Here is a 25217-nt window from a genome sequence, read left to right on the forward strand (position 1 = left end):
GGAATCAGTTCATCTTTTTTTTTTTTTTACTTCAAAAACTAAAAAGGCTACATTTTCTAACATTAGAAACTACATACTGACTTTACCACCTTCTGATTACCCAGGAAACCATGCCTACTAAATTCTGCTTGCAGAATATGAATGTGCACTTTAAATTAGTTTCACCACAAGCAGCTTTTTCTGCTCCAGATATCTCCTCCATCTCATCAAGTTCACATAAAAGGTAATTTCAAGCACTTTCTAAGAAAACCATAAAATATCAAACATGCAGTATCTCACAAAAGTGAGTACACCCCTCACATTTTTGTAAATATTTTATTATATATCTTTTCATGTGACAACACTGAAGAAATTACACTTTGCTACAATGTAATGAGTGTACAGCTTGTATAGTATGGATGTACAGTGTATGTTTGCTGTCCCCTCAAAATAACTCAACACACAGTCATTAATGTCTAAACCGCTGGCAACAAAAGTGAGTACACCTTCCATTTGCGGATGCCCCACAGATGCCCAATAGGCTTTAGGTCTGGAGACATGCTCGACCAGTCCATCACCTTTACCCTCAGCTTCTTTAGCAAGGCAGTGATCATCTTGAAGGTGTGTTTGGGGTCTTTATCATGTTGGAATACTGCCCTGCAGCCCAGTCTCTGAAGGGAGGGGATCATGCTCGGCTTCAGTAGGTCACAGTACATGTTGGCATTCATGGTTCCCTCAATAAACTGTAGCTCTCCAGTGCCGGCAGCACTCATGCAGCCCCAGACCATGACACTCCCACCACCATGCTTATCTGTAGTCAAGACACACTTGTCTTTATACTCCTCACCTGGTGCTGCCACACACGCTTGACACCATCAGAACCAAATAAGTTTATCTTGGTCTCATCAGACCACAAAACGTGGTTCTAGTAATCCATGTCCTTAGTCTGCTTGTCTTCAGCAAACTGTTTGCAGGCTTTCTTGTGCATCCTCTTGAAGAGGCTTCCTGTCAGGTCACCTGTGGCCAGATGACAAGTGCACCCCGTTGGAGTCAGGGGTGCCCCACAAGGTAGTGAACGCTAGAGCAGACTGCTGCGGATGGCCAACAGAGAGGATATGGAGGAGAGGTTCACTGGGGCACAAACAGGGACCCTACAGGAAGCTTGAGCCCAATATTCCCCAGGGGGTGGAATCTAAGACCCAGCTGGTCCTCACCAGAGCCTCTAGTGGTGAGGATGGCCTTCGCTGCAACTGAATCCAGATCGCGGCCCCCGGAGTCCCCTAGGTCACACTCCGTAGGGAGAGAGGGGAAGCAGCCATTCAGGACACAGAGAAAGTGAGGGATAAGCCGAGGTTGGGGCAACAGGCAGACGAGGATAACCAAGGGACAGGCCAAGGGTCAGGGTCACAGGCAAACAGGAGTAGTCGGAGACAAGCCAAAATCGGTACACAGAATTAATGTAGCACACGGCAAGCAGGAACACAATGCTAACAACCAACGTTGATCAGCAAAGCAGACCTGCAGTGAACTGGTTAATATAGAGTTCCTGGAATGGCTTGGGACGGAGCCATACAGGGAGGAGAGATGATAAAGGCAGCCAGATAAGAGAGTCTGGCCTCTAATGAACACATGGAGAGAAAGGTAAGCTGTCAGACATACTACATATCCATGACAGTACCCTTCCGCTTACGAGGCCTCCCCCTTCCCCGCCTGGGCCTGGGTTTAGAGGGGAACTTCAGATGAAACTTTTTTAACAGACAAGGTGCAAAGACCTCAGATGCAGTGATCCAAGACCTCTCCTCGGGGCCGAACCCTTTCCAATGAACAAGGTACTGAAGAGCGCCTCTACAGAGTCTGGAATCCAGAATTTCACTGACCTCGTACTCCTGATTATCCTCAGAGACCGGCGCCATGGTAGGGAGGGGACGAGAGAACTTATTGAGGACTAAAGGCTTCAGAAGAGCAACATGGAAGGAGTTAGCGATTTTGAAGCTTTTGGGAATCTGGAGTTTGAAACAAACCAAATTCAGTTTAGAAATTATAGTGTATGGACCAATGAATCTTGGAGCAAACTTCAGAGAAGGAACTCGGAGCTTGATGTTCTTGATGGAGAGCCAGACTTTGTCCCCTGGCTGAAGAGAAGGCGGTTTACGCCTGCGGCGGTCAACAAAGCCTTTGAATTTGTCGGCAGCTGTCCGGAAAGAATCATGAACGTCACTCCAGATAGAATTGAAGGATTCCTGAGCCGAGGCCAAAGCTGGAATATCCAGAGAACAGGTCATGGGAAGAGGAAGTTGAGGATGTCTTCCATAAACTGAGAAAAACGGTGTTTCTCTGCGAACTGGTATTTACATGATTGTTATGAGAAAATTCCACCCACGGAAGTAGAGAGGACCAATCATCATGATGAGCAGAGACTAAGGTGCGAAGAAAAACCTCTAACTCCTGATTGACCCTCTCAGTCTGTCCATTGGATTGAGGATGGTAAGAAGAGGAAAAATCCAAGACAATATTGAGGGATTTACAAAAGGCTCTCCAGAAGCGAGACTTAAATTGAACACCCCTGTCGGAAAAAATATGAGAAGGAACCCCATGGAGGCGGAGAATTTCTCGAATAAAAATGGGAACCAAGGCAGGGGCAGAAGGAAGGCCAGGATGAGGAACAAAATGAGCCATCTTGGAGAACCGATCGACTACCACCCAAATGACCGTATTACCCTCAGATAGTGGGAGATCGGTGATAAAATCCATGGCAATATGAGCCCAGGGCTCCTTAGGAATGGGCAAGGGCATGAGGAGACCAGCAGGAGCTTGTGTGGAGGATTTAGACTGAGCACAAACATGACAACCCTTGACATAGTCTTTGACATCCGAGCGGAGATTAGGCCACCAGTAGTGATGACTGATGAATAAGAAGGACCGGAGGAATCCAGCATGGCCCGCCACCTTGGAATCATGTCCCCAACAAAGGATCTTAGCTTTTAGTTCAGTGGGGACAAAGGTCTTACCAGGGTGGTAGAATGGGCAACAATGCATGAGGTTGGGATGATTGGCTCAGGTTCAGGAGTGGACTCCTCGTCCAAAGTGTCAAAGGACCTAGAGAGCGCATCAGCCCGAACGTTGCAGGAACCAGGTTTGTACGTAATCGTGAAATTGAAACAGGAAAAGAAGAGACTCCACCTGGCCTGTCTGGGATTCAGACGTTTAGCATTCTGTAGGTACTGTAAATTCTTGTGATCGGTGAAGATCGTTATGGAGTGAGAGGAACCCTCCAAAGATGACGCCACTCTTCTAACGCCAGTTTGATTGCGAGAAGTTCCAGGTCAGCGATGGCATAATTTCTCTCTGCCTGGGAACATTTCTTGGAAAAGAACGCACATGGTTGATGTCTCTTCTCAAAGCGTTGAAGAAGCACAGCTTCCACTCCTATTGAAGAAGCGTCCACTTCAATAAAGAATGCATCTCCAGGATTGGGTCTCCTCAAGAGAAGTCCAGAAACAAAGGTATGTTTAGGTCGTGAAACGCAGAGACAGCTTCGGGAGGCCAGTCTTTGGCATTAGCACCCTTCTTGGTCAAAGCGATAATAGGCGCAGCAATGGAAGAGTAATTCCTTATGAACTGCCTATAATTATTTGTGAAGCCAATAAAGTGCTGTGTGGCCTTGAGGCTAGCAGGAAGAGGTCAGTTGGTAATGGCCAAGACCTTCCCAGGATCCATACGAAGACCCAAACTTGAGACAAAGCATCCCAGAAATAGGACCCCAGAACATTCAAAGGAACATTTCTCCAGCTTGGCATAGAGATTATTCTCTCTAAGGCGCTGAAGAACAGTGCGGACATGGTTTCTGTGGACGAGCAGATTTTCCGAAAAGATAAGAATGTCATCCAGATAGATGACAAACTGGTACAGCAGGTCCCTGAAGTATTTATTGACAAAGTTTTGAAACACAGCTGGGGCATTACACAACCCAAAAGGCATAACCAGGTATTCGTAATGGCCGTCTTGAGTGTTAAACGCAGTCTTCAATTCGTCACCCTCTCGTATTCGAATGAGGTTGTACGCGCCCCTGGGATCCAACTTGGTGAAAATGGAGGCACTCTTCAACCTATCGAATAGCTCAGATATTAAGGGTAAGGGGTATCGATTTTTAATAGTAACAGCGTTTAAACCTCGATAGTCGATGCAGAGTCTCAAGGTACCATCCTTTTTGGCAACAAAAAAGAACCCTGCTCCTGCAGGTGATGAGGATTTCCGGATGAAATCTCTCTCAAGATTCTCTGCGACATATTCCGACATGGCCTGGGTCTCTGGGATGGACAAAGGGTAGGTACGACACCTGGGCAGCGTTGCTCCGGGAAGATCAGAAGATACAGATGTGGTAGCAACCGGAAGTCTCTCCTTGGGAACCACCTTGAGAAGACAAGACGAGAAACATGAGGGACCCCAAGCCAGGATCTGCCCAGAGACCCAGTCCACATGGGGAGAGTGGAGCTGTAGCCAAGGAAAGCCCAAAACAATGGGGGTAGAGGCTTTGGGTAGAATGAGAAAGGATATCCACTCCTGGTGGAGAATCCCTACCGACATCCTAATAGGCAGCGTCTGGAAGCGAATAGGGCCCCGTGGGAGGACAGTGCCATCAATTGCAGAGACTACCAATGGCGTAGTGAGGGGTGAAAGGGTAAGCTTCATTAAAGAAGCAGTTCTCCAGTCCATAAAATTGCCGGCAGCCCCGAAATCCAGATATGCAAGGGTCGATTGAGGAGAAGTGCCTACATGAAGGAACACCGGAAGAAGATGGGAAGGTGATGTTTCTGGGTCCAATACTCCACCTTCTAAATGTATTAGACCCAAATGTTTCCCGGGCAAAGCAAGCAGGAGTCACGAAAGTGACCCTAGCCTCCACAATAGAGACACAAGCCCAGAGTTCTGCGCCTAGCACGTTCTTCGGGGGTTAGTCTGGTCCGGCCCAGCTGCATAGGTTCCTCAGCAGACAGAGGATGCTCCACGGGACAAAGTGAGGGAAGCTTAGACTGACTAGGGCCTAGGGAGTGTTGGCGTCTTTTTTCTATGGACCTCTCCTAAAAAAGGAATATCGATCTGATTGCACAAGAAAATGACATCGTCCAGACCGGCAGGGATGTTCTTCCCGCTAATTCGTCTTTCCCTCTGTCAGAGAAGCCATGTAAAAAGGTAGCGACCAGGGCCTCATTGTTCCAGCTCAATTCAGCTAAGAGGATACGGAACTGAAGAGCATATTGTCCCACAGAACGAGATTCTTAGCAGAGACGTAAAAGAGCACTAGCCGCTGAAGAAACCCGAGCTGGCTCCTCGAAGATATTACGAAAGAGCTTCTGGAAGTCGGACAGGCTGGAAACCACTGCATCATTCTTCTCCCACAGGGGGGCAGCCCATGCTAAAGCTTCACCGGAAAGGAGGGAAATGATATAGGCTACCTTTGTCTGATCAGACAGGAAGTTTTGAGGCTGAAGCTCAAAATGAATGGTGCATTGGCTAAGAAACCCCCTGCAGGCCTTGGAGTCCCCAGAAAAACTGAACGGAGGTGGTAGTTTTAGTGAATGTGACTCTGCGACTGGTGCGATAGGCGCAGCTGCTGGTTGTACTTGAGGTTGCTGATTCGGGGTTCCCAAAGATGTCTGGAGCTGCTCGAAGCCAGATCCTGAAGGAATTGCATCACTTGAGTCCGATTTGATTCTTGAGTCTCAAGTGTGCGGACTATGCCCTGCAATGGATCGTCTGCGGGAAGTGGCACGTCGGCCGGGTTCATGGCTGATCAAACTGTCAGGTCACCTGTGTCCAGATGACAAGTGCACCCTGTTGGAGTCAGGGGTGCACCACATGGTAGTGAACCCTATAGCAGACTGCTTTGGATGGACCACAGAGAGGATATGGAGGAGAGGTTCACTGGGGCACAAACAGGGACCCTACAGGAAGCTTGAGCCCAAGATTCCCCCAGGGGGCGGTATCTAAGATCCAGCTGGTATTCACCAGAGCCTCTAGTGGTAAGGATGGCCTTCGCTGCACCTGGATCCAAGTCGCGGCCCCCGGAGTCCCCTAGGTCACGCTCCATAGGGAGAGAGGGGAAGCAGCCATTCAGGACACAGAGAAAGTGAGGGATAAGCCGAGGTCAGGGCAACAGGCAGACGAGGATAACCAAGGGACAGGCCAAGGGTCAGGGTCACAGGCAAACAGGAGTAGTCGGAGACAAGCCAAAATCGGTATACAGAATTAATGTAGCACACGGCAAGCAGGAACACAATGCTAACAAACAACGTTGATCAGCAAAGCAGACCTGCAGTGAACTGGTTAATATAGAGTTCCTGGGATGGCCTGGGGTGGAGCCATACAGGGAGGAGAGATGATAAATGCAGCCAGATAAGAGAGTCTGGCCTCTAATGAACACATGGAGAGAAAGGTAAGCTGCCAGACATACTACATATCCATGACACTTCCTTCTGGGACGACAGCCATGCACACCAGATTGATGCAGTGTGCGGCGTATGGTCTGAGCAATGACAGGCTGACCCCCCACCCCTTCAACCTCTGCAACAATGCTGGCAGTATTCATATGTCCATTTCCCAAAAGACAACCTCTGGATATGACGCTGAGCACATGCACTCAACTTCTTTGGTCGACCATGGCGAGGCCTATTCTGAGTGGAACCTGTCCTCTTAAACCGCTGTATGGTCTTGGCCACTGTGCTGCAGCTCAGTTTCAGGGCCTTGGCAATTTTTAACACACCTGCTCCTCATTCACAACTGAGACCTTGTGACACCAGGGAGGGAAAATTACTAATTGGGTCCAATTTGGACATTTTCACTTAGGGGTGTAATCACTTTTGTGGCCAGCGGTTTAGACATTAATGGCTGTGTGTTAAGTTATTTTGAGGGGACAGCAAATGTATACTGTTATACAAGCTGTGCACTCACTACTTTACATTGTAGCAAGTGTCACAATACTTTCTGATCCTGATAGAAATCCAGTGTCCTTTCACTTTCTCTGCACTAAACTGAAATCTCAAACAATGTTATCAGCTTTCCCAGCTAAACTTCAGAATCACACCCTTCTATGTAATAGATAATATGGATGAAGAGACAGGGAGGTGTTTTTCTCTGATTGGTTGAGGTAAAGATCGTAACCGCCCTGTCTATTCAACTCACCCAGTCAGAGAACACGTTGCATTTACTAAGAGAATGCAAAGTGTTCCCTAAAGGGCACCCATCCTGAGAAAGTGACCTCCTTTTTTGACAATTCATGAGAGCAGTTACTCAGACAGGACCTGGAAGCTAGTGGAGATCACTGGAGTAGTGGTGCCTTCTACCGTGATTTCCAGCTTCCATGGGGACCCCAGAGGTATGGCGCATATATACTAACATTGGTCCAAGCATGTAAAAATTGGCATACCTAAACTTCATCTTTAAACACTAAAGTAACTTCTATATAGCATAAACATTGATAAATGATACAACCATTTCTTAAGAAGAAAAAAATATTTCAGGTTAGCCAATGAAAGATATCCCATACATTTTTACTGGTATCTATGGCCCCTTTCACATGGGCAGTGATTACATGGATCAAAATGGACAACATTTCTCTACGAATTATGTAGGCAGACTTGCATCTGTCCATATGCATCCATCTCTGGATCTGTTCAGGTCTGTTGGGCTGAATGGAAAAGATTTTCATTCAAGTCTGCTTTTACTGACCAGACTAGAGGTGAGCGCACATAAGTGAATGCAAGTCCACCAACATTGGCCCACCTAGAGAGATTAAATGGGTTCCTTTTTTCCATGGAAGAAAATTTACATTGTAAAGTCACAAATGTGAAATCTATACTGTACTGGTCAAACTCAGCAGGGGAAATGTCTAGGATCCCCTGCCGAGGCTGAATGGATGCCGTCCATGTGAATTTGGTCCATGGTAAACATGGTGGAAAAAAACTCTAGTGCTAGTGTATATTTGTAAAAGTGAAATTTACAGGCATTGTTCATTTTGACTGGATAGATGTCCATAGCACTGGAAATGTTATTATATCATTATACATACATACAAAAGCATAGCTGGGCACATCAGCGGCTTTTAGAAACAATATAGCAGTAGGCAGTAATAAAATCTCTTGAAAATGTAATTCTTGTTATTCCTAAAATTTCAAACTCTCACCATTTGTGCTGAAGTGGAGAATCACCTTGTCGCTGTTTCAGGGCTGGAGGGCCAATGCCCCATGTACCAGCAGGCCTATCATTATTAGATATACCGGCATACTGGGATACCGATTTGAGGGGATCACTGCCCCCTGTAAAAAGAGAGCAAATAAGTTACAAAGAAGAGCTATGCACAGTAGTAATAAAGCAAAAGGTAATTGCATATTGAAGGTGAATTTAAAGAAAAAAAAGATCCAATAGTTTCCAGCATGGCACAGAATGGAGGGGAAATAACTGGGGATCACATATGCAGTTAAAGTGGAACTAAACCCATTAACCAAAACAATTACATTCAAGGCATGCCATGAATGAGAACTTACACAATTGCTTGTACTTTCAACCCAACTGTCAAGCCATCAAATGGCTGGTGTCATAACTGATCACATGTGCAGCACCATGGCAACTGCAGATCAAACAAAGGCTAAGATAGTCCATAGGGGATAGGAGGGTTTAGTTCCACTTTAATATGTCACATATTATACTGTACAGAAAACAGAGTATTTTGTGTGTCCCTAAATCTTCCCCATTTTGCTTTATTTTAATAGGATAAGTTACTACAGGAGTGAGCGGAGATGGACAGACAGAAATTGTCAGAAGACAGCATGCATGGCTGTCCTATAAGAATTCTATATATAAAAGATCTAATGCTGGCCATACACATATAGATTTTCATTAGTGGGGTCAAATCGACGTTCGTTTTTGACCACAGTCACAGGAAAATTTGAAGGTGAAGAATAGAAAACTTTTCCCAATGGAATTTTTGTTCAGAAATTACATTCATTTTTTCAAATTGAATGTTAAAAGCAAGTGAAATTTTCTAAGGGCATTCATCCACTAATCAAATGTACGTACGAAAATTCTCGTCTGAAAATCTATACGTGTATGGCCAGCATAACTCTTTCACTTCAAAGCAAGAATGAACAATTCATGAAAATGTGGTTTTATTGGCACAAATTCACCATAAAGTGGTTGTAAACTCTAGCATATAGTGAAGTGATTAGCCTCAGGTGATACACAGAGATTAAACAAATCCTCCTACATACGTTTTACCTGTCTTTCTGCAGTCTTCTCTTCATTACATCCGTTCAAAGTGCTAAATTTAAAGCTTGTCTCAGAGTTCAGAGAAAAGTGGGCGGAGAGCTGAAATTACACTCTTTAGAGCTTAGTGAAGAGAGCCAGTGGTGTTGCTAGGCAGGTACGGGGGGTGTGGGCCGCACCTGGGTGACATCCGCCAGAGGGGTGACACCCGTGTGTAGCCGCACCACTAACACCACCCGCTGCCTTGTGCCTCGTGGCTCACGCTGCGGCTGTGTCCCTCAGCGGAGCGGTACAAAGCCGTCACCCCTCCTCTCTGTCTACATCTACAGAGGAGGAGGAGCCCACGCTTGAGGGACACACCGCTGTGTGTATATGCTGTTCTGAGGTCTGTAAGGTAAGGGGGGCATCTATACTGATGGGGGAGGGGGTGTCTAATGCTAGGGGGGTCTGCACTGAGGGGGGTGTCTGTACTGCTGGAGTGTCTGTACTGGGGGGTCTGCAACAAGGGGGGTTTCTGTACTGAGAGGGTCTGCACTGGTGCTGTCTGTAACTTAGGGGGTCTGCACTGAGGGGGTGTCTGTAACTGAGGGGGGTCTGCATTGATGGGGGGGTCTGTGCTGAGAGGGTCTGCACTGGGGCTGTCTGTAACTTAGGGGGGTCTGCACTGAGGGGGTGTCTGTACTAAGAGGGTCTGCACTGGGGCTGTCTGTAACTTAGGGGGGTCTGCACTGAGTGGGTGTCTGTAACTGAGGGTGGTCTGCACTGAGGCGGTTGTCTGTAACTGAGGGGGTGTCTGTACTGAGGGGGGTCTGCACTGAGGGGGGTGTCTGTAACTGAGGGGGGTCTGCACTGAGGGGGGTGTCTGTACTGCTGGGGGGTCTTCACTGAGGGGGGGTGTCTGTACTGAGGGGGGTGTCTGTACTGAGGGGGAGTCTGCAACTGAGGAGAGCCAGTGGTGTTGCTAGGCAGGTGCGGGCCGCATCCGGGTGACACCCGCCAAAGGGGTGACACCCGTGGGTAGCGGCACCACTAACACCACCCGCTGCCATGTGCCTCACGCCGCGGCTGTGTCCCTCAGCGGAGCGGTACGAACCTGCCGCCCCCTCTCCGTTTACATCTACAGAGGAGGAGCCCACGCTCGAGGGACACACCGCTGTGTGTATATGCTGTTCTGAGGTCTGTAAGGTAAGGGGGCATCTATACTGATGGGGGGGGGTGTCTAATGCTAGGGGGGTCTGTACTGCTGGGGTGTCTGTACTGGGGGGTCTGCACTGGGGGGTCTGCAACAAGGGGGGTGTCTGTACTGAGAGGGTCTGCACTGAAGCTGTCTGTAACTTAGGGGGTCTGCACTGAGGGTGTGTCTGAAACTGAGGGGGGTGTCTGTACTGAGAGGGTCTGCACTGGGGCTGTCTGTAACTCAGGGGGGTCTGCACTGAGGGGGTGTCTGTACTGAGAGGGTCTGCACTGGGGCTGTCTGTAACTGAGGGGGGTCTGCACTGAGGGGGGTGTCTGTAACTGAGGGGGGTGTCTGTACTGAGGGTGGGTGTCTGTACTGAGGGGGGTCTGCACTGAGGGGGTGTCTGTACTGAGGGGGGTCTGCACTAAGGGGGGTGTCTGTACTGAGGGGGGTCTGCACTAAGGGGGGTGTCTGTACTGAGGGGGGGATCTGAAACTGAGGGGGTCTGCACTGAGAGGGGTGTCTGTACTGCTGGGGGGGTCTGCACTTAGGGGGTCTGTAACTGAGGGGGGTCTGCACTGAGGGGGGTTGTCTGTAACTGAAGGAGGTCTGCACTGAGGGGGGTGTCTGTACTGCTGGGGGATCTGCACTGAGGTGGGGGTGTCTGTACTGATGGAGCGTTCTGCACTGAGGTGGGGGTGTCTGTATTGAGGGGGAGGTTTATACGGAGGGGGTCTATATTGATAAAGGGGGTCTGTATTTAGTGGGGGCGGTCTGTACTGAAGGAGGGGGGTCTGTAGTTAGAGAGGGGTGGTCTGTACTGTAGGGGGACTATAGTTGGTAAGGGGTGACACCATTTGTTTTCGCACCGGGTGACACCAATCCTAGTGACGCGCCACTGAGGAGAGCTCTGAGAGCTGAATGGAGAGAAGGGACACATCCCCTTCACACAGCACACAGGAACAGAGCTGAGGCTGTCAATCTGCTCGAGCTCACTCCCCTGTCACCATTTTTCTCTTAGGTGTCAGGAAACCGTCAGAACTGATAAAAGAGAAACAAGACAGCAGACAGAAATGACACTTATAGGTAGATTCACAAAGAGTTAGGCCGACTTATCTACAGATAAGCCGACCTAACTCTGAATCTAAGCCAACCTATGTTTAAGTGTATTCTCTAACAGAGATACACTTAAACATATCTAAGATAGGACGGCTTGCGCCGTCCTATCTTAGATTGCTATGTTTTGGCTTACCGCTAGGTGGCGCTTCCATTGCGGCCGGCGTAGATTATGTAAATGAGCATTTACGACGATTCCCGAACGAACGCGAGCCCGCCGCAGTTGATTAACGTTGTTTCCGTAAGCGATAGGCCGCCTAAAGTTATTCCACCTATGAGGTGGAATAACAATGTTAAGTATGGCCGCCGTTCCCGCCGCGAGGTTTGAATTTTTTACGTCGTTTGCGCAAGTCGTCCGCGAATCGGGATTTACATCGTTTACGTACACGTCGAAATCAATAGGCCCGTACGGCCTACTTAGCCGGAATGCGCACTGGGAAATGTAGTCGCCCGGCGCAATGCGCAGTGTCAAAAAACGTCAGGTCAAGCCTCATTTCCATACAACACGCCCCCCCTCCAAGTCATTTGAATTAGGCGCGCTTACGCCGGCTCGTTTTAGGCTACGCTGCCGAAAATTAGCAGGTAAGTGGTTTAAGAATCACTACTAGCCTAACTAATTTACGGCGGTGTAGCCTAAAAAGACTAGGCTAGGCCGCCCTAAAGTTAGGCGCCCCTACGTGAATCTACCTATTAGTGCTCTTAATTGAGACAAGTACACACTATAGAGAAATATGCTTTGTTCTCATTTCATGTCTTAGGTTTACAACCACTTTAACTTCCAAGTACCACTGATTTTCCCACAACATGGGTCCCTAGATCTACTGTTAACCTGCAAACATATTTCACTGCGATCCGCCAATCTGGCTGGTGTGAAGCACCCCCCTCCTTTTTTTCATTTATCCTTACATCTACCCCTACCCGTATTGTTTTTCTCTTTCTCTATGATCACACAATGTGACACTGAATCATATTAAAGGCACGTCCTTGTCCTTCACAAAGATCACAACGATTGGCAATATGTCTAATTCACCTTTTTTTCTTTTTTCTGTAACCCTATTTCAACTTTAAAAAAAAAAGTATAATAAGGTATTTACAAAAGAAAAAAAGAATACTATATAGAGGATGTTACCAAGCCTACTATTACAGGAGAAGCATTATAAATCAGGCGAATAACCCTGGCTTATCCACTGTTCAACTGTTGTGATCAAGGCCTTCCAGCCAGGGAGGAGTGCTCATTACAATACTATAGACACCATCTCTCTTTTTTTTCTTGCTGCCTCTGTACATAATAAACACCATCAACCCTGAACAGACCCACATATAAACAAAACGCACAGTACATTATAAAGCAGGCTTATAGATTACATGCAAAACAAACACATCAGCACGGGTTGTATACTCACATCCTCTGGTGTGTTCGGTGGAAGCTGTCACAGTGGGGCAGAAAATAATGGCCTCAGTATAAATGTATGATGCTGTAATGCAAATAAATATTTCTCTTTAGGAGTTTGTGTCTATATATTGATGGTGATTTTTGTTGCGATTTTTTACAAGTGTTTATATAGTGATGATAGATAGATAGGGATATCGATATGTAGCTGTGATGACTGGGTGAAGACGAATACAGAATGGACTGTCAGACAAAAGGAGCAGGACCAATCACAAACAAATGATGGGAGGAGGAGGAGGACTGAGAGTGAGCAGAAATGAAAGGGGAACAGGAGGGAAGAGGGTGGGGGAATGACTGAGGGACCTCGGATGCTGCTGTCACTGTGTGTGTAGGAGAAGAGGGACAGATCTTGGGAAGGGCAGGCAAGGCAGGTGCTGTAGAACAGCAGACGATCGTCTTAGCGAAAGGACAACGATTCGATTCGGAGGTCTCAGGCTGTCGCTGACGACTGTCTCAGGATTTCGGTCTCAGGTGACAGCTGTCAAGGAATTTCCTGAATAGCTCTCAGCTAATGGATGTCTCTTCTGGATCAGCTGTAATCTGCTATCTTCTTTTTAAGTAAAGACTGTCTATGAGACAGAGCTGCTCATCCTTCATAGATAGATCTCCAGATGAGTCTCTCCGAAGATGGTTATCTCTGGCTGTCACGGGCACAGCTGCTCCAGCCTTTGTTATTCCTGTTCTGATGGCAGCTGAGAGCCCAGTACGCATGTGCAGATTATCCTCTGCCAGTCACATGACTCTTCTTCTACAGCAGGGAATAATGGTACCCAATATATATATATATATATACACACACACACACACACACATTTAAGAGCATCGTCTTCATGTTCCTTTATTTAAAATATACTGTAGGTGCTATATCATGTGTCATGTTAAGCAGGGGAAATGTGTAAATAATAAAAGTATACTATGTTATTGATATCGTATAAAACCTCAGTCTTTAGCTAGTAACAGCATGCAGATATCAACATATACAGGTACAAATGAGCATGAACAATATATATATATATATATGTATATATATATATATATATATATATATATATATAAAATAAAACAATATATTCTATCTAGTAACTATCTTTCTACTCCCTGTTAGAGCAATACATGCCCAAGATCCTTAAATACACTTGTAAAATAAATAAATAAATAAAAAAAATATGTAATAATAGTAATAGCAACCTATAGGTCACAAACACACACTGGCATAGATGATAACCATAATGTAATTACACCGATCAGCCATAATATTATGACCACTGACAGGTAAAGTGAAAAACATTGACTCATTACAATGGCATGTGGATTTGGGTGGGATATATTGGGCAGCAAGTGAACATGTTGTCTCTGAAACGGATTTAAAGTGGAGTTCCACCAAAAAAAAAAAAATACTAAAAGTCAGAAGCTACAAATACTGCAGCTGCTGACTTTTAATATATGGACACTTACCTATCCTGGCGGCCCGCGATGTCGGGTCCCGAATCCGATTTGTCCCTCGGCTCTCGGATGGAGGCGCCGCCATCTTCGGTAAGGGAATCAGGAAGTAAAACCTTGCAGCTTCACTTCCTGGTTCCTTACAGTGCATGCGTGAGTCGGCTGCGCGATCCTACTGGTCCCTGCTGTATTCTGAGACCTGTGTGTCTCCCAGAAGACAGCGAGGGGGGGTGGAGTAGGCGCAGGACGTTTCATAGGTCACCGCGGTGATCTATGCCTGGAAGTGGGAGCAAATACCTGTATTAAAGAGGTATCTGCTCCCTCCTCCCCCCTGAAAGGTACCGAATGTGACAACGGAGGGAGGGGGAGGGTTCCAAAAAGCAGAAGTTCCATTTTTGGGTGGAACTCCGCTTTAAGTAACTTTAACAAGGGCGAAATTGTAATAGCTTGACGACAAGCTTTTGGGATGTACCCGGTCTGTGATCAGGACCTACCAAAAGTGGACCAAGGAAGAAATGAATGAACCAGCAACAGGGTCATGGTTGGCCAAGGCTCACTGAGGAATGTGGGGAGCGAGGGCTGGCCAATGTAGTCCGATCCAATAGAAGAGCTACTGTAGCTCAAATTGCTGAAAAGATCATGCTAATACTAGTTTTGATAGAAAGGTATCAGAACACAGTTTGTTGCATATGGGGCTGTGTAGTTGCAAGAGTGCCCATGCTGACCAATGTCCACAGCCAAAAAACATCTACAATTATCATGTGAGCATCACAACTGGACCATGAAACAATGGAAGAAGGTGACCTGGTCTGATGAATCACGTTTTCTTTTTACTTCATGTGGATAGCTAGGTGTATGTGCTTCACTTACCTGGAGAAGCGGTGGCTACATGGTGCACTATGGGAAGGAGGCAAGCCGGCAAAGGCATTGTGATACTTTCTCTAGTGGAGTTATTGCCTTAATGGGTCAGGAACAGATTGGTCGCAAAAAGGGGACCTACTCAATATTAGGTTGGTGGTCATAATGTTATGATGGGTGGTCCTAATGTTATGACTGATCTGTGTATGTTCCTTTATGTAACATAAAAAAGACAGATGAATCACATTGACACAAACACCTTTTTTAATGGCCATACACGGTGCAAAAAAATGTATTCGAAATTCAATCAGTGGGTGACCATGTTGCCACCCTCTTGCCCAACATCAAGGAGTCAGCATAAAATTGTCAGCTGAAAGGCACCTGCATCCAATCATATGCAGCAACTAGGAGGGTCAGCAGTCAAAATACAATAGCTGAAGCTGGAGATTTGTCCATATGCACTATATAGCGTGGATGAAGGAATCTCTTGGATTCCTCTTTTTTTTATATTCAGTTTGCAGGCTGAACAACAAAAATCGACATACATATATGGGCATCCTAAAGTGTTACTAAACCCAGGACCTTGCGTTCACTATATCTGATGCAATTATTTTAGTAAATATAAACTGCTAAATACCTTTTCCCATCAGCAGTATATAGCAGTCTTTTGACTTCTGTCTGTCCAAGCACTTATTAAAGCTCGTAGGAGGAGTTTTCATTCTCCTCTGACTGTCCTCTGAGGCTGCATGACTAGGGGCAAGGTAAAGTACCAGTAATAGGGGCAAGTAAATACAAGCCATACCCGCCAGGCTAAGCACCACTTGGGGGCAAAAGGGGTATGGAGGGGGGGGGGGGGGGCAGGACTCTGTACCGGGAGGCATCGCAGCAAGGAGCAGTCCAGACACCCCCACTCATGGCGACATCTATACCTGCCACACCTTATCAAACTTCCAGGGGCACCCACGAATGATATAGGTTAATTTATACAGTGGCAGTGCTGCATCAATCACAGATAACCAGGAGGATACAGTAGGTGCAGAGGGAGAGGACCATTTGCAGATGATCATTTTTTTGGCGTAGAACAGTAAGTAGGAAATTAGCAGTTTACAGTGATGAGACCATGTGTCATCATCAGGGATCCCCAGAAGAGCCAGCTCTGGTGTCATGGGGAGCGACAGCCCTAATTTAACATTAACCAGCTTAAACACCTCTCGCCAGAAGGCCTGTATTTTGGGGCAATCCCAGAGCATATGAAGGAAGGTACCCAGCTAAGTCAAGCAGCGTGGACAGTGGGGGTCCCTGGCCGGATACATTTTATGGAGCCTGACTGGCGTGTAATACACTCTATGCAGTAACTTTACTTGAACCAACTTGTCTCGTGATGAGACAACTTAAAGGGTCACTTAAGGAAAAAAAAATTTGCCTAAAATGAATGTCTGCAAGGTAGACAGACAGAATAGTGTAACGATTCTGTTAAAAAACGAGTAAATACTTATTATATTCCTTCATCTATATCACCTCCGGCATTTTAGTTTCTGTTCTCTCATTCACTTCCTGGTTTGCATCGCTCGTTCATGTAAGAACTACATTTCCCAGTATGAATTGCGGCACGCCCAGTAACTCACACCTCCTTCAAGTCTCTAACACATAGAGAGCGTCCTGCCGCACAGATGTAGTTCCCAGGAGGGGGTGAGCACGTCACTGACCACCGCAGTAAAGCCTCCCATCACGGTGGTGAGTAAAATCAGACAAGCAGGAAGTGAACAGAACAGAGAAGAAATAGAGCGACTTCTGAGCAAAAACGAACAATGAGGAAGTGAAAAGAGGAATGTCTGCAGGTAAAAGATGCTTATTATGAAAAAAAAATTCCTTTACAACCCCTTTAAGGCATTGCTCTAAGGAGTCCTCCCTGTCCAGGGAAGGTATATCGGGCTTCCAGAGATCCCACAGCCGTTCAATTTTAGGGGAGTCAGTCCTAAGCAGCGTGCCATATAGAATAGAAAGCGGCATCCGAAGCTTCTCCTGTGACAGAACCTCCTCAACTGGGTCCAGCTGGAGGAGGGGCCTAGAGGGGAACTGAGCTCTGGCAGCATGTTGAAGCTGAAGATCATCCATCCTGGCAGGTAAGATGCCCGATGGAGCTGAGCAAAGGTCAGCAGCGTACCATCTGGCTTTATGTCACGCAGGGGGAGTCAGGGACCGTTCTAAAGTGGGCCAGATTAGGGTTCCCCCATAAAGGTTGCACTGGGGACCAACGAGACTCCCGAGGGAACCGCCGCCTAGCTGCCACCCAGACCCGAAATGCAGTTTTAGTAGGGATTGGTGCCACCTGGTAAGCCCCAGTCCCTTGATAGGCCGATAGAACACTTTTGGGATGAATTAGAGCGAAGACTACGAGCCATACGCATACATGGCTGTGTACTGAACAGAGAGTTTTAAAAACCAACTCCAGGAAGATTCATAAACCCACTCTTGCATTGGGGCCCCTGCATTGCAAGGGTTAAATGCCCATTTAGTCTCGGGGCAGAGGATTAAGGAGTGAATGCCTACCGTACTTTTTGCTCCAGAAGGGTAACTCCAACATTGTGATCATTCCTCTGCAGCCTGCTCTGTGTGCTGCAACCATTTGCAGTCGCATGACAGCCTCCTTAGCATACAATACAGGGTTTGTTCTAAAGTCTGAAGGTTTTGTACCCTAATACGTCCTCTCCATATTGCACCTGTCCATATACACTCGACAGCCATCCGATCTGCTAGATGGATGGAGAATGGATCCCTATCTGTTTTTAGTGGATAGGATCGGATCAGATATCGGAGAGTGTCAACACCCACACATGTCCATTGACACCCACCACTCCATAGAGGGCAATGGATGGTCCGATCAGGTCCGCCTAAAAGACTGACAGGCAGACTTGATTGCTCTGCCTGGGTAAAGGGGCCTAACTGTCACTTTTGCAGGAGTGCTTGGTTTGTTTAGGGAAGTTAAAGTGGAAGTCCATCCTAAAAAAAAAACTACACCAAAATTCTACAAAAAAATAGAAAAAAAATATGTTTTTACTTACCAGGAATTGCGGTTGCTAGGCAGATCTTCCTAATCTGCCTCTTCCTAATCCGCGGCTGGTCTTCATCCTCGTGTTTTCTTCTGGGGAATGTGTGTATCCCAGAGAGCAGCCGCCCATTCATACAGTGCCACAAGACTCGCGCATGCGCAGTAGGAAACAGGCAGTGAAGCCGCAAGGCTCCACTGACTGTTTCCTTTAGTGAGGATGGCGGTACCGGGACCTGCCATGATCGAGGAAACGGCCTCGGGGGCAGGGCTGGGACAAAAATTTGGCCTTGGACTTCATCCAGACTGGCCCACTTTGACAGGTCTCTCCCATGGCGGCTGGACAAACCCGCCCCCCCCTCCGGCCGGCCAACCCTGATGGCCACCCAACCCCCCTCCCCCTTCACTAGCCATTAGCCGTTCTACTTTATTAGAGTAGAACAGCTGGTACTGGTACTCTTATAGGCAGTACCAGTGGGGAAGCTAGACATTATTTCACCCGGAGCAAAGAATCAGTTCGGTGCCCCCCTAATGGGACAAGATTAGGCAGAAGTGAGAAACTCCCAGGCCATCGCTGTTGAGTCAGCTGTCTGTCCCCTCCCCCGTGATCCTTCTGGTCCCCCCCATGCTCCTCTGTCGTCGTCCCCTGCTCCTCTGGTCCTCCCCCTGCTTCTCTGTTCCCCCACATGCTTCTCTGTCGTCCCCCCATGCTCCCCTGTACCCCGTGCTTCTCTGGTCCCCCCCCCGTGCTCCACTGGTACCCCCCTGCTTCTCTGGTCCCCCACATGCTTCTCTGGTCCCCCACATGCCTCTCTGTTTCCCCACATGCTTCTCTGTTCCTCTCCTGCTCTCTGTTCCCCCATGCTCCTCTGTACCCTCGTGCTTCTCTGGTCCCCCCCTGTGCTCCACTGGTACCCCCTCTGCTTCTCTGGTCCCCCACATGCTTCTGCATTCCTATCCTGATCTTCTGTTTCTCCCATGCTAATCTGGTCCCCCTACTTATCTGTACCCTTGTGCTCCTCTGGTCCCCCCCCATGCTTTTCTATTCCCCTCTGCTGCTCTGGCCCCCCATGCTTCTCTGGTTCCCCCATGCTTTGCTGGTCCCCACCATGCTCCTCTATTCCCCCCCATGCTGCTCTGGTCCCCCGTGCTCCGCTATTTTCCCCCCATGCTGCGCTGGTCCCCCATGTGCTGAGCTGGTCCCCCGTGTGCTGCGCTGGTCCCTCATGCGCCTCTATCCCCCCCATGATGCTCTGGTCCCCCATGCACCTCTATCCCCCCCATGATGCTCTGGTCAGCCAATGCGCCTCTATCCCCCCCATGATGCTCTGGTGCCCCATGCTCCTCTATGGTCCCCCATGCGCCTCTATCCCCCATGCAACTCTATAGTCCCCCATGAACCTCTATCCCCCCCCCCAATCGCTCACCTCCTCTCCCTGGCTAGTTAACTTCAGCGTGACTGAATACAGACATGCTCCTCGGGAGGCCGACATCGCGGGCGCCCAGGACAGGTAAGTGTCATTATTAAAAGTCAGCAGCTACAGTGTTTGTAGCTGCTGACATTAAAAAAAAAATTGCGGGTGAAACCCCGCTTTATAAAATAACATACTTACTGGCCAGATCACTAGGTGAAAATAAAGGAAAAAGCCTGAAAAAGAAAAGTTGATGCAACCACCAAATTGTACAATTGTAAGCTGAATACAGCAAACCCTTTCTTATTTAATACCAATTTAACCTATGCAGGGCAGGGAAGCCCTCAGGTGGATTTTTATTATTTTCCTGAAGTTGGCATATTATATTATTATTAAATAATTATTATTAAATATTAGCAATGTGAAACAACATAATAACTAATAAAAAAATACATTTGCATAGTTACTTTGCTAGCCTATGCTGTGATATGAGACACAGCACAATGTGTAATTAGCTAGAGCTATCCTAAAACGCCAAGCACAACCATTTAATGTATCCAAGGTACCTAGTCTGTCTTCCCTGATGTAAAGCGCTGCGCAAACTGTTGGCGCTATATAAATCCTGTATAATAATAATAATAATAATAGTCACACTCTGCTAACAGGTATGTTTATGTTGGCTGTAATTTTTATGGCACAGCATACAGAGACATTCTAATCGTACCCCATGTAAAAGAAAACCTAACATTCGTCTGGGATTTTATGTCAGTAAATAGTGTATTGGGCACGGCCCACATCTTAACAGTTACCAGTAAACCCAGCAGAAAGTGAAATTTTGTAGTAAACCAGTAAAAAAATTGTGTATTTGAGCCCAGGTTCACACTGACCTGCGGGAATGAAGCTTTCACTCCCGCATGTTAGTCCCGATTTCGGCTGCGATTTCAGAGACATCTGTAAAGGTTTCTGCACAGATGTCAATGTAAATAGCAGCCCGAAATCGCAAAACGTAGTACAGAAACTACTTTTTGAAATCGGTGCGGCACCGCAGATGCGGCGTGTCACCGATTAGTACGCTGCCATTGATGGCAATTGCCGCCGATTTGACATGTCAAATCATACCAATGTGAACCAGGGCTCAGAGAACTATAAAACCAAGGAATGTAATATGGGGTTTTGGCTTCTATGGCCCAGATTCACGTAGGAGATACGACGGCGTATCTCCAGATACGCCGTCGTATCTCTGAGTCTGAGGCGTCGTATCTTGGTGCCTGATTCAAAGAATCAGATACGCCAGAATTTGTATAAGATACGACCAGCGTAAGTCTCCTACGCCGTCGTATCTTAACTGCATATTTACGCTGGCCGCTAGGGGCGTGTACGCTGATTTACGCCTAGAAATATGTAAATCAGCTAGATACGCCGATTCACGAACGTACGCCTGGCCGTCGCAGTACAGATACGCCGTTTACGTAAGGCTTTTTCCGGCGTAAATTTACCCCTGCTCTATGAGGCGTAGATGAGGCGTACCAATGTTAGGTATGGACGTCGGAACAGCGTCGAATTTTTCACGTTTTACGTCGTTTGCGTAAGTCGTTTGCGAATAGGGCTGGGCGTCATTTACGTTCACATCGAAAGCATTGGCTTTTTGCGGGTTAATTTGGAGCATGCGCACTGGGATACTTTCACGGACGTTCGGAGAAAGCGTCATTTACGTGGGGTCACATTAAATTTAAATAACACACGCCCACATCTTCCACATTTTAATTAGGCGGGCTTACGCCGGCCTATTTACGCTACGCCGCCGCAACTTTGCTTTGTGAATACTGCACTTGCCTGTCAAAGTTCCGGGGGCGTAACGTAAATAGGATACGTTACGCCCGTACAAAGATGCGCTCTCCTACGTGAATCTGGGCCTATCACAGCTCACCTACATCACTGGAAAATGTGTAACCAGATTTGGTAGTTAAATATCAGTGAGCTTTTCAGAAATGCTGGAGCTGGATGCATACACAATTACAACTCTATTAGACTCAAATGTGTATACTTTGTTAACTTTTGAGTCCCTGAGCATTTTTCTCCCTTAGGCCTCTTGCACATGATCCTCCTGTTTTAACATAAACTTTTCCAGACTTTTTTTTTGTCCATATTTGCACAAATTTACACGTATATGCTTTTGCACATTTTTTGAGAAAACGTATTCTTGCGTTCTCGTTCTGCACAATATGTAAATGGACATTTGCACGCATTTGTGTTACTGACCAAAAAAGCCGATTTTTCTATATTTTTTTTTTTTACTGAAGAATGCACAGCGCTTGTTTACATACCTGTGTGCATAGGCACATTACAATTAATGGGCTGTATTTTAGCTCAGTAAAAAAAAAAAAAAAGCTGTACTGAGCTTTTTCAAGCTGTAGTGTGCAAGAGGCCTAAAACCCCTTGAGTCCCAAAGAGTTTTTTTTTTTTAACATACCTTTTATCATTTGAAGCCTACACTATTGTATTACATCATCTTTTAAGACAGATAGGGCTTTAAATTAGTATCAAATATGGGTACATATACTTTTATTTCCTTTGTTTTTTAATTCGGAATAAATAGTAAGAAATTAGAAAAAAATATAATTTTTCTGTAATTTTTCCCAACACAATGGCCCGGATTCAGAGAGATCTGCCTATCTTTCGGCGGGCGTAACGTATCTCAGATACGTTACGCCGCCGTAAATTAGGGCGCAAGTTCCGTATTCATAAAGATCTTGCGCCCTAAGTTACGGCGTAACGTATGTGGTCCGGCGTAAGCCCGCCTAATTCAAATGTGTATGATGTGGGCGTGTTTTATTTAAATGAATGATGACCCCGCGTATTTGACGTTTTTTACGAATGGCGCATGCGCCGTTCGTGAAAGAATCCCAGTGCGCATACTCGAAATTACGCCGCAAATCGTCAATGCTTTAGACATGAACGTAACTTACGTACAGCCCTACAGACATGAACGACTTACGCAAACGACGTCAAATTTTAAAAAATTTGACGCGGGAACGACGTCCATAATTAACATAGGATACCCCTCATATAGCAGGGGTAACTTTACGCCGGAAAAAGCCTAACGTAAACGACGTAAAAAAATGCGCCGGGTGGACGTATGTTTCTGAATCGGCGTATCTCCCTAATTTGCATATTTCTCGCATAAATCTACGGAAGCGCCACCTAGCGGCCAGCGTAAATATGCAGCCTAAGATACGACGGTGTAAGACACTTACGCCGATCGGATCTTAGGGAAATCTATGCGTAACTGATTCTATGAATCAGGTGCATAGATATGACCCCGCAACTCAGAGTTACGACGCCGTATCCGGTGATACGCCGTCGTAACTGCTCTCTGAATCCGGGCCAATGTTTATGCAATTTGTGCATCCTAGTATATTTACTACAAAATATAATCAACAAAGCCTTAAAATTATATCACATTCATGCAACTTTTATGCAACACAGAAGAATAGTGAAGCTCAATATGAACTACATTGCATTGACTTACGTGAGTGTTTGACACTTGCACAGCAAACATTGTAAATGCCATTCAGATTATTTGACATCATTGTTGAGAATTATTCTGTGGGGGGGAAAGGGAGATATTTTAATTCAGTGTTTACAAGCACACACACTTTTTTCTTTGAAGCGGTGTCCCGCCCCCCCCCCCCCCCCCCCAAAAAAAAAACACATACTACATCTGCTGGCTTTTAATAATAGGACACTTACCTGTCCTGGAGTCAAGCGATGTCGGCACCCGCAGCTGATGTTTCCATCAGCTGTCAGGTGCTGCTGCCGCCATTGCGGGTAAGGGTACCCAGCAGTGTAGCCTTTTTGGCTTCATGCCGGGAACCATACTGCGCATGCACGAGGCCCGCTCCTCTCTCCTACTGGCCCAGCGGCCGGGGGAGGAGGAGGGAGCCCTGCGGTGATGTAACAGGCCGTGGGCCTTACTCCCGGAAATGGGAAAAGATACCTGTCAAAGACAAGTATCCTGTCCCCCCTCGGGGGAGGAATCCGATGAGCGGAACTTCCACTTTTGGGTGGAACTCCGCTTCAAGGGGATCTGGAACTTGCATATTTTTATGGCACACAATATGTGTGCAGCAGGTTTTTGAACACAATTTTTGGGGAAAAGATACACTTCAATGAATATTAATGCACACACCACACTATAATACCCAATTGTTTTGTAAAATATAAAAGATGATTCTACACCAAGTAAATGAACTCTTATGAACTTGTATAAACTCTATAACTATTACAAGGGATGAACAACATCCCTTGTGATAGTATGGGCCCTGACATTTATAAATGGCCTAAAGACAGGAGGTGGTTAAAAGCCTTTGCTGTACTTTTTAGTTAACTAGTGGAGATTTGTTTTCTTGGGGTCCATTCACACTATGAATTATACATGCAGTTCTGTGCAGTGCGATTTCAGCCCTATCCATTTTGAATGGTCTGAAATCGCACCACACCACAAGTAGTGCATGCACTACTTTTTGAAATGTACGCAAGCACATCACATGGTGCTTTTGTACCATGCGAACCGATGCGAGCAAACACACTGTTAAATGTCCATGGGTTAGGGGTGTAAATTACTTGTCTTGCCTTGGGTGCTGACAACCCATGCTACAAAAATAATTTTAATGTTAGGGGTCCCCACAACTTGGGAAATGTTATCAAGGGGTCACGGCACTAGAAGGTTGTGAACCACTGCTTTAAAGCATGTATAACAGCACAATGCATGTGCTGTGTAATTTGGCCTCCTGTATCACCTGAAATACCTGGTTGATCCTGCCATTTTCTGCACTCTCCCCTGTAAACTGACCACGGTTAATCATGGCTGCTGAGCCCTGACACCGTGGTCAGTTTACGCACCTCCGTCATCCGCAGCCCTGTTCTCCTCTGTCTCTTGTGTCCCCTCCCCTGCCTGTCAGCTAGTCTATGTGTGAGCCGCCCCTCCCCTCCCCTCGTAGCACTGCTCTGAGCAGTGCACACATTACTGCACACAAGCACTGCCAGCCCCACTGCTAGTATAACCTGTTAGTATATACTGTATGCCTTTTGGTAAAATTCTTCTTCTAAATACCTTATTCCTTCTCCCCGATCAGCGGTCACGTGACTGCCCGTCGCTCTCTTCCTCTGATGTATACACTAGGGAGTGAGGACAAGTGACCACCCAGCAGATGTCAGAGAGAGATCCCAGCCCCTCCCTCCTTAGTACATACATCGTAGGGAGAGAGCGACAGGCTATCAGGTGACCGCTGATCGGGGAGAAGGAATAAGGTATTTAGATTTTTTTTTACAAAAAAGGCATGCAGTATATACTACAGGTTATACTAGCAGTGGGGCTGGCAGTACTTGTGTGAACTGCCTTAAAAACCCCTTTAAAGCTATCTTTACTTGTTCTTATAAGTACTGGCTGTAACATTCATTCAACCAGGTGTGTCAGAGGTG

At 46.7% G+C, this 25217-nt stretch overlaps 1 protein-coding gene across 6 annotated transcripts in view; it reads right to left on the reverse strand.

Annotated features, from left to right (window-relative positions):
* PARP6 (poly(ADP-ribose) polymerase family member 6) overlaps positions 1–23337 on the reverse strand; it is a 109195-nt gene extending 85858 nt beyond the window's left edge. For 4 of the 6 annotated variants that reach the window (XM_040343039.1, XM_040343038.1, XM_040343037.1 and 1 more), the window contains exons 1-2: positions 12934–13686; positions 8159–8291 (exon numbers count right to left, since the gene is read on the reverse strand). In XM_040343039.1, the coding sequence (XP_040198973.1) occupies positions 8159–8161 (3 nt within the window). In that variant the 5' untranslated portion in view covers positions 8162–8291; positions 12934–13686. Of the gene's footprint in view, positions 1–8158; positions 8292–12933; positions 13687–23265 lie in introns of those variants that run through there. The other 2 variants (XM_040343034.1, XM_040343033.1) reach the window with 2 other exon arrangements.
* Positions 23338–25217: the final 1880 nt, after the last annotated feature.

Source organism: Rana temporaria, chromosome 3 (assembly GCF_905171775.1).
Source record: "Rana temporaria chromosome 3, aRanTem1.1, whole genome shotgun sequence".
In the NCBI taxonomy this organism is placed as follows: domain Eukaryota; kingdom Metazoa; phylum Chordata; class Amphibia; order Anura; family Ranidae; genus Rana; species Rana temporaria.